Source organism: Euleptes europaea, chromosome 3 (assembly GCF_029931775.1).
Source record: "Euleptes europaea isolate rEulEur1 chromosome 3, rEulEur1.hap1, whole genome shotgun sequence".
NCBI classification, from domain to species: Eukaryota; Metazoa; Chordata; class Lepidosauria; order Squamata; family Sphaerodactylidae; genus Euleptes; species Euleptes europaea.
Window position 1 is genome coordinate 41,051,845 of NC_079314.1, and position 10,110 is coordinate 41,061,954.

The 10,110-nt window shown below is 54.8% G+C and overlaps 1 protein-coding gene across 1 annotated transcript; it reads left to right on the top strand.

The window, feature by feature from the left end:
* The first annotated feature begins 5,998 nt into the window (after positions 1-5,998).
* On the top strand, positions 5,999-9,409 carry BHLHE41 (basic helix-loop-helix family member e41). Its single transcript, XM_056847059.1, has 5 exons — positions 5,999-6,096; positions 6,426-6,489; positions 6,780-6,887; positions 7,474-7,585; positions 8,355-9,409. The coding sequence occupies exons 1-5, from the start codon at positions 6,035-6,037 to the stop codon at positions 9,407-9,409; spliced, it is 1,401 nt and encodes a 466-aa protein (XP_056703037.1). The 5' UTR covers positions 5,999-6,034.
* The last annotated feature ends 701 nt before the right edge of the window (positions 9,410-10,110 follow it).

The window sequence follows — 10,110 nt, forward strand, 5'->3', positions numbered from 1 at the left end:
AAGCTCATGGTCTTATGTTGCTCCTCACAACAGCTGTTAGGCAGGGAGAGAGCGACTGGCACAAGGAACCCAGCAAGCGTCATGGCACAGCTAAATAAAAGCACAAGGGGCCTGGTAACTCCAGTGGAAGAACAGAAGACAGGGGAGCCCACAGCCATCTCTGTAGCTGTGCCGCAAAACAGTTTCCCGGTGACGGTTCTCTCCAGACCAACGTTGTGTAAAGCTGCCCATCCCCCCCCCTCTTCCCACACATGGGCATTCTTAATTTTATTTTCATAAAAACCCTGTCAAGTAGGCTAGGCTGGGAAATAAGTGACAGGCCCGAGGCTGTCCCGCGATCTGGGTGGCCAAATGGAGACTTGAGCCCGGGTCAACGGACACACCTCTGCCTTCATTCCATCAACATCTGAGAAGCGTTGTGGTAGGAAGCAGAGTCCTCATGTGCCGGTGGCAGCAAAGAGGATCTTGGAGCATGCTGAGGTTGCAAGCCAGGAAGTCTTTCCCCGACAGATAGGGTAGTTTCTCAGCAAGTATTGCCAATTTCCAGCTCTTTATGGTGTTTAACCGCAATGAACTGTGTCTTCCGTATTAATAAATTACAGCATTACTGTGTTTTATGCCTTAAGCAATATCCTCTTCAGACATTTATATTTCATACCGAAAGAAGAAAACTAGAAACAAGGTGATCTCACAGGCTTTCCACTCACATAACTCATATGTGATGACTGTATCTTCTGAAATAGGACTTTTAAAAAGTAATGTAAAATAACCAGGGAGTAGAATGTAAAGAAATTATCCATCAACCCCCACAAGGATGTAGATGGTTCTACAGTGTTACATCACTAGTTCTCTCTTGTTGCCCCTTGTGACTGGAACTCACTCCCACAACACTTCCATGGTGTCTCCTCTCAACACTCCCCAATCCCTCCTCAAAAATTTAATCTTTGGTGAAGGATGATTTGTCTTAATCCATGCCCCCCACCCAACCACAACAAAATCTAGACAGGGAAATTCAGAAGGTCACAGGGACTATCCCTGCCTGCCTCTCCCTCTGTTCTACTCCTACCTATGGTCAAACTTTAAATTGTAACTTCAGTGTGGTAGGCTTCAGATGTTTACTGCAAAGATTCTACCACAAATTGGGAGGAACTAAGCATCTTGGGAGGATATATTTAAAATGCTGTACCTCCCTTACCTTGAACTCTGAAGCTTTTCATACCTAGGAATGCTTTTCCCTTCATACCTAAGAATGCCTTCTCCTGGAGGAGGGAAGGCAGCATAGTATATCCCGATCTCGTCTGATATCAGAAGCTAAGCAGGGTTGGTACTTGGATGGGAGACCACCAAGGAAGATTCTGTGCTTTTCACTTGCCTTGAAAACCTCTTGCTGGGATTGCTACAAGTCTGTCGTGACTTGATAGTACTTACATAGGTATCTGTGGCATCCTGGCCCCACAGCTTGGGGTCAGGTCCCAGAGGAGTTGCTATACTTTCTTCCACCAATTTCTTCAGCAGCTAGCCAACTGCTGGGGAGGGGACTCCAACCTGTCCCTAGCATCAGCTTCTCTGATACACCACACCCTGGCCTCCAGAGAAAGAATGGCTCTTGCCTCACTCCAGACTGCAGGACCGTGCAAAGCCAGCATAGATCAGGATTCCTTCTGCGATGTCCTGAGATCACTAACCATGGAATCCTGAGGGGGGGGGGGGCAAAGCCACACAGGAGCCAGCTTGATCCTTAAGCCAGCATCCATGCCACTTTGCATTGTGCAAACTGGCACCTAAACCAGAGTGGGGGAATTTTCACTGGCCCCTGGGGAGCCAGCACTGCTGCTTTCCCGGAGGTGAGTCCACACACCGAAGTCAGAGGGGGCGTTCCAAGGGCGGAGCTGCCTTTAGGCAGCTTCCAAACCCCTTTTGGCCCAGGCATGTCCCTTTGCGCTGAGGCAGAGCCCCATGAAACTCAATGGGTGAGTTTCACAGGGGTTTTAAAAATGTTTTGAGAACATTTTTTTCTCACTGGGAAGCCTCTCAGGAGGCAGCACAGTGGTGCCGTTCATGGCCATGTCCTAACTACCCCCCCCCTTTCAGGAATGGGCTGTAAGACAGGATTCCTTCTCCCTTAATTGTGACATTTTATTGCGACTGATTGCAATTTCACCTACTTCCTACAAAACGCAATGAATGGTTTCTAACTTCAGCCACTAATCTCATATTGACATTTTCTCCTTGGCAAAACACAGATCATTCTTCCTCTTTGCTGAACCCCTTTTGACTCCACCAGATGAAACAAAGTCCCCTTTAGCCACTGTACGGGGTTGAAGGTCGCCGTCTGGGGCCATCAAGCATTCAACGTTCCTCTCCACAATACTGTATTGTTAGAAAACCATGGACGCTTTTACTGGAAGGGTTTTTTAGATGAACCATGCCTTAAGAAAAGCTCACGATTTCAAACTGCACCGTGCACTGGGTGGGTTTAAGGCTGCCTCTCCCCCGGGAACTGACAGACGCGGACGGGGGCACGAAAGGAGAGCGGCCTTTAACCGAGCTACGGATCCGACTGGACATTGTGACCATGAACGCGCAGCCGCGGACACTGGCCGGCTTCGTCAGGAAAACCCCAGCCTGCACCAATGGCAACGCGCCTCTCAGAGTGGGGCGCTTCCCACCGACCCCGCCCCGGAACCTGAGCGCCGGGGGACAGCACGCGCTCGCACTGCAGCTCGGCTCGTTGCGTTGCCGCGTTCTCACGTGCCGCGTGCGAACTCTCGCGCCCACGCGTCTGGACGCGGCTTGCTAAATAGCGGCAGGTGCGCCTGGCGTATCCCCAAGCCCCCGCGACCCCGGCCTGGAACCCTGAGCCGGCCAGCGCCTAGCACGGTTAGCCGCGGAAGGCTGCGGTCCTAGGCACGCTCCCATGGTCAGAAGCCCGTGAGAGGTCATGGAGATTACTCTCGAGTAAACGCGGCGCGCGCCGCTTTCCGATCGGGTCAGCGGGGGCTCTTGCAAGCGCTCCGCTTCCTGCCCGCGGCGAGCAGATGCGTGCCGTCAGCAACGCCCCAGCCGAAGCCCTCCTCGTGCGCCTTCTGCCCGAGCTCCGCGCTGGGTCACGCCAAGTGGAAAGTTCCTCGGAGCACGTGCGAAGGACATTTCCCCCCCCCACTGCCGCATTCCGCCCCCTCCCGCTGCCTCCACACCTCGCAGGCCATGGCGAGGGGGCCGGGCTCCCCCTTCCCCCCAGCCAGCCTTGGCGACGGGTCGGACAAGCAAGGGCAGCGCCGTGGCCTCTGTCTCCAGTCCCACCGACGGCGGCTGAAGCCAAACTCGGGACAGCCCAGACGAGGAAGGGGCTACATTTCCGGCACCCTTGCAGCCTCCCCCTAGGGTTGTCGGGTCCCTCTTTGCCACCGGCGGGAGGTTTTTGGGGTGGAGCCTGTGGAGGGCGGGGTTTGGAGAAGGGAGGGACTTCAATGCCATAGAGTCCAATTGCCAAAGCGGCCATTCTCCAGGTGAACTGATCTCTATCGGCAGGAGATGAGTTGTAATAACAGATCTCCAGCTAGTCCCTGGAGGTTGGCAACCCTACCTCCCCCCATTAAAGGTAGTCCCCTGTGCAAGTCCCGGGTCACTACACGTCGCACCCCAAGGTTTATTAGGCAGAATAGGGCCATTTATGCATGGGAGGTTTGGCCTTGGATTTGCAGCTCTAGATGCCCGTTTTTCCGATCTCAGGTCTCAAAACTGCATTGGGACTCATTTTTGAGTTTGGAGAATTTAGACGGGGGAAATGTGCATCTAGAGCGCGGCGAACCGAAGGCAAAACTCCCATGCAATAAATGGCTTATGTTTACGAAGTGGTTTGCCATGGCCTTCCCCAGTGATCTACACATGACCCCCAGCAATCTTTGGTAATGCGCAATTCGAGACTATTTCGGGTATGACCGTATCTATAGAGCGAGGGGGCTGCTCCCTCCCTGAGCCGCGCCAGACCGCGGCCCGCTTCCCCTCCTCCTCCTCCGGCCCCCGCCCGCGGGCTGCGGCGCTGCGGCGGCAGGAGCAGGCCGCCTCACGTGGCGAGCCTTGTGCTGGTACCGCTCGGAGACGGGCTGCGGGGCCGGCGCGGGCGGGGCGGACGGCCGGTCACGCACCCCGGCCAGGCGCGAACGCGTCGCTCCCTCCCGGCGGAAGGCTTTGCGTCGGCGGGGGCCGCCTCCCTCCTCCCTTTCTTTTCTTTTTTTTTTAATATAAATTTGTATTATTTTTTTAAGCATAAAACATATAACATAACAGAAAACTTAACATAAAAAATATAACAAATATAACAACAGATCGCACATAATCCAATTCTCCCTTTCGAGACGGGTCAGCCTCCGCCGGCGCCGCATGCCGTTGCAATGACCCCCCCCCCGCTCCCCCCAGCCGAGCGAAGGTGCTGGAGCGCTCGAGCGCTTTCGGGCTTGGCGTTACGAGAACAGCCCCCCCCCCAAAAAAAATAAGCCGTCTGGCTGCACAGCCACGCTGCCCAAGGCGCGAGAACGACCACCACGTGCCCGATTATGCCGGTTCGGACGCGCGCTGGGTGCAACTCCCCCCCCCCCCGCACCCTTAGCCATGCGCGTCGCGGAACTGGGTTTTCTAAATCCGGAGAAACTCCTGACGCGCACTCCCCCGCGCACATTTACGCGCGGGGTTTTTTGCCTTGGATTGGCCGGTCTCTAGATGCGCCTTTTCCCCATCCGGATTCTCAAAACTTTGCTTATTGGGCGACAACGCACGGTGGCTGGAGCCTCCTTTCTTCCCTGTTCCAGCCAGGATCGAACGCACGGCCGTGCGTTCGATCCTGGCTGGATCCTGGCTGGAACAGGGAAGAAAGGAGGCTCCAGCCACCGTGCGTTGTCGCCCAACGGAGTTCTGGGAATCCGGATGGGCAAAATGCGCCTGTAGAGAGCGGCCAATCCCCGGCAAAGCCTCCCGGGCATCAATGGCGCGGGAGTGGCGATCCGCGTCCCGCGCTCAGCCCGAGGCTCCAACCCCAGCCCAGCTGGCCAGAGCCGCTCCCTTCGCAAAGGGCCCCACGCGCTTACTCAGGAGCCGACAGCCCTTGGGTCGACCAAGGGCCCGCGCAAGGGAGCTGGAAACGGGGCCAACCGGGACGCTTTCCGTCCACCCCTGGGCACGTGGGCTCTCAAGAGAGGCCAAAAACCAGACGCTGATTTTCGACTCCTTGGGAGAGGTTTGGCTTCGTTTGAAAAAAAAAAAAAACACCCCAAAGTAATCAGACGCCCGATTGGAATAAAAACTGCGTGTGGAGGGGAGGAGGGGGTGGGTCGAAGCCTTCCCGCTCCGACCCCGCCTGAAATACATTCATTCATTCATTCAAACCTCTGGGAGCTCTGAACACGGAACTCGCCGCGCACGTGTGGATGCGGCCGTCCGGGGCGGAGCAGCCAGGCGCGCCTAAGCGCTGAACTTTTCCGTCTCCCCAAACACCCCGCCAGGCGGGCTGCTTCCCCCCGCCCCGTGCGCCTTTGCTCTCCGCCCGCCCCGCCACGATCCCCCCGAGGATCCTCTCCAGCCTCCTCGTGCGTCCCCCAGCCCTGGAGCCCGGCCGTCGCAAGCCCGAGGCGAGCTGAAGCGCCCCCCCCCTTCCGACGCGCCTGCGTTGCCCCAGGGCAGACGAGGGCTTCTACGGCTGCCCCCGCCGAGGAGTCCCCGCCCCGCTCGCCCGGCGGCGTCCCTCCCCCTCCTCCCCTCCTCCCCCCCATCCCCGAGCCGGGCGGCTGCATGGTACGTTCCGCACGTGAGCCGGCGGCTGGGGCTGGCTGGCGACGCGCGTGCCCCGCTGGCCAAAGCGCCGCTGGCAGAGGCCAAGCGAGGGTAGCTGGGCGACCGGCCGGCGGGGACCCAGGACGCCGAGCCGGAGAGGCGGCCGACGCGCTCCCTCCAGGCCGGCGGGCTGTATGTGCCGCGGCTCGGGGAGCTTCGGAGCCGGGCGGCCGCGTCCTTCCAGACCCAGCCGGAGACGCCGGCCAGCATGGAGGAAGGGGTCCCTCGCGTGCCAGAAAGGCAGGCGTTGGAGCACCGCGACTTCCTCGGGTAAGCGGCCGGCGCCAGGGCTCCGCCTGGCATGGGGGGGGGCCGTTCCGACGTGCACTGGGAACTCGCGGTGCAAGTCTGGATGGGGCCCCTGAGGAGAGGCTTGGCACGAGGGTCCTGCTTTCATTGGGTTTGGTTTGGGATTTTCCATTTACTTTTACACCCAGTTTACCTCTTTGGATCTTTGCACACCTTTGGCAAATGCAGACTTGGGAGTTTGGGGGTGTCTCCCCCACCCCCACCCCCTGCAAGCAGAGATGAAAGTGCCTCTCTCTTACTGGAGCTGAGTTTCTCTTTCCTTTCCTCCCCCCCCCTTTTTTTTTTTGCAGACTGGATTATCCTTCCTTGTACATGTGCAAACCCAAGAGAGGCATGAAGAGAGAGGACAGCAAGGTACAAATAAGTTTCTAACAGTCTTCCAGACTTGTGGGATACTTTCTGCAGAATGGGCATGAATCTGTGCTTGACTGTGAGCAGCCCCTCTTCCTCTCCTGCTGGACTTCCTGTCTGCTATCAGTAGGGTTTTTATTGTTAGCCAGGAGTATGGGGTGGTGGTGGTGGAGGAGGAATTGTGGGCAGCTTAAAATGCAGAAGGAGGGGGTGGCTGGTAGGAAAGGTGCTTAGAGATTGATTGGCATTCTGGTAAATGTAGTGTTTGTCCTCCTGCCGGGTTTTCTCATTAGGAAACCTACAAACTGCCACACAGGTTGATAGAAAAGAAGAGGCGAGATCGGATTAATGAATGCATCGCTCAGCTGAAAGACCTATTACCGGAGCATCTGAAATTGACAGTAAGTCCAGGTGGTGTGTGGTATGCATATGGCCAGCACGTCTTTCCCTGTCTGTCTGTATCTTAAACTAGTGACTACAGTCTCAAAGCTGTCATGTGCCAAAGGTTCTTGGGAAAGAGTTTGCAATTAAAGAATGAGGCATATTGAAGTAGGGGTGGGTGGGAACAGACCACTAACTCAACCCCATGCCTGTTAACTCAGAAGTAAATCTTGCTTAGAAGCAGGGCTTACTTCTAAGTAAGAGTGCACAGTGTAGCAGTCTCAAAAATAATGCTGCACTAAAAGAGTTTGTTTGAGGTAATAGAGTTTCCGACGTTTAGTAGATGTTCCAGAGCATCATGTGCACACACACACCCCCCAATGTAATGGAAGTGCTTTATCTGAGAGCATCCCTATGGCTGCACCAGAGAAACACCCCAATTCTGCAGATGTTTCAAACTGGGAGCAGGCATATCAGTACGTGAATGCCACCAGTTTAGTCAGAGAAAATGTTCTATATCAAGTGAGTTGGGTAAAGTTTGGGGAAGGAGAAAGGCTACTTCTCTGTAATGATGGCTAATCACAAGCCCCTTTCTTGTTTTGGCAGACTCTGGGGCATCTGGAGAAAGCGGTTGTCTTGGAATTGACTTTAAAACACTTAAAAGCTTTATCGGCCTTAACAGAGCAGCAGCATCAGAAGATAATTGCTTTACAGAATGGTGAGTAAACAGCAGCATGTAAACACACACAAGGAGGTGGCTGGGCAGAAAAGAAAACCCCAGACTGAAAAGTTTGGAGATCACAAGGGACATTCTTTCTGATGGAAAGGGAATTGTGACACAGTGCCTTAGTCCAATTCCAGGGGAGTTGCCACACAAACAGTGGCAGGACTGTTCAGAGTAAGTGGTATGTGTTTTTCAGTCCAATCCTGTATGTGTTTACTAATCCCACTAATTTAATGGGGCTTTTCTATCAAGTCACTATGCATAGGATTGCAGTGCTATAATCTGAACATGTGAGTTTACTCAGAAGCAAGATCATTGAGTTCAGCTGGGACTGCCTCCCAATGAAGTTTGCATGGGGTTATAGGGCCATGCAGCCCTATCCTATTTGTTTGCTTGGAAGCAAGTTCTCGGGCTTGTTCCCAAACAAGTGGGCCAAAGCTGGCAGCTGCGCCACCCAAAACTATATCTCTTTACTCAGAAACTGCTGACTCCAGTGGCACTTACTTCCACGCAAGGGAGCCTAAGATGGCAGCCTTCTACGGAAGCACAGACATCCCGTCCTCTTCCCAGTAATATTTCATAAACGACAGGCGTTGATTAAGTGCTGATAACTTTGAGTCTCAAGTAAAGTGTAAACATTAATGTATCCTGGTGATTTTTTTAAAAAGAGAGGACAGGCGGAGTTATGTTAGGGGTCATGCCCGTGGTTCCAGGGTTATTAAGACAGAGTTCTCTGCTACTGTTTTCTCATCCCTCATCGCAGGAGAACGGTCTCTGAAATCTCCCCTGCAATCTGACCTGGATGCTTTCCATTCAGGGTTCCAGACATGCACCAAAGAAGTCTTGCAATACCTCTCCAGGTTCGAAAGCTGGACTCCCCGAGAGCAGCGCTGCGCCCAGCTCATCAGCCACCTGCACGCAGTTTGCACCCGGTTCCTCCCCAGCCCCCAGCTGCTGACCCCCAAGGCTTGTGGCAGCAAGGGACCCACGTGCTCCACCTCCTCTGCCTCCCCCGGGCAGCAAGAGCAGGCTGGCCCTAAGCTGGAGAGCCAGCCAAACTGCGTGCCTGTCATCCAGCGGACTCATAACGGCAGCAGCAACGTCCCTCACCACAGCGGCGGGGAACTGGGGGAGAACGACACGGACACGGACAGCGGCTATGGCGGGGAGGGCGAGGTCAGGCCGGAGGGCGAGAAGAGCCAGAGCCATGTGGTGGTCAAGCAGGAACCCTCAGTGGACGATGCAGCCCCTGTGGCCAAGAGGCTGAAGCTGGACCACCACAGCAGCCCTCCTGCCGCTATGCCAAGCCCTGAACAAGCAGTGGCTGCCCTCCTGAGGCCTGACCCAACCCTGCTGAGCTCCCTGATGTCCTTGGGCGCTCTGGGGGCAGGGGGAGGCAGGAGTGGCGGAGGGCCCTTTGGCCAGCAACCGGCCACTCCCTTCTGCCTGCCTTTCTACTTCATCTCCCCCTCGGCAGCGGCCGCCTACATGCAGCCCTTCCTGGACAAAAGCAACCTGGAGAAATATCTCTACCCAGCCTCCGCTGCTCCCATTCCTTTGATCTACCCAGGAATTCCAGCTCAGGCTGCAGTGGCTGCTGCCGCAGCTGCGGCGGCCACCTTCCCCTGCCTCTCTTCGGTATTGGCACCAGCAGAGAAAGCCGGCTCTTCCTCCTCCTCAACTCTCCTGTCCCCTGAAGTGGCTTCTCCTGCCCAGCACCTTCCCCATCCATTTGTCTGCAGCCTTGGGGCCCTTGGCGTGGACGCGGATCTCCCCTCCCAAGAGCAGCCTTTGCCGCCTGGAAAGGAAAACCCCTGAGGCTTCCGTGCCCTAGGAAACAAACCACTGTTCCCGATTCCTGTTGAAGAGGAAAGATTCATCCTTTGTGAGAATGAGCAGCAAATCCCCCCCCCTCTCTCTGAATGATTTTAAAGAAGAACTGGTCTAGGTGGGCTGTTTGTTGTTAGGGGAAAGAGAAGGTTTCCTGTCTCCCCCCCTCCCCCAAAAAGTAACTTTTTGGAGAACTCCTTTCTCATCCCTCCCCCACCAATGCATTGCTTATCTTTTTAAACAATGTTTTTCGTTCACACATTTTGTAAGTGTGCCAATTCCCCCCCCCCCATCCAAGTAAAACAAATGGAAAGAGTGTGTTGGGGGAAGAAAGTTGAACTTTCTTTGTATTGAAAAGGTTCTAAGATTGTAAGTGATTTAGGGAGAGGGAGAAAGTGTACAACATCATAGGCTGAACAGGCAATATGTGGGATATTCTACTGATGATGTAATCATAGGCACGCGGATATCATAATGATAATGTGTACAGCAAGGTTTCCCATGCCTGACTCAAAAATTGATGCAATCCACTGAGATCTCCTGCACACACCCTATTGGAATGAAGGGGACAGAAGTACCTTAGCATACTCTTGGGCAACCCTCATTCATTTCAGTGGGTATTTGTGCTGAAGAATTTTCTGGCGGATTGTACCCATTGGGGAGTGGGAAATCTTTAGCATAAAGTGCCT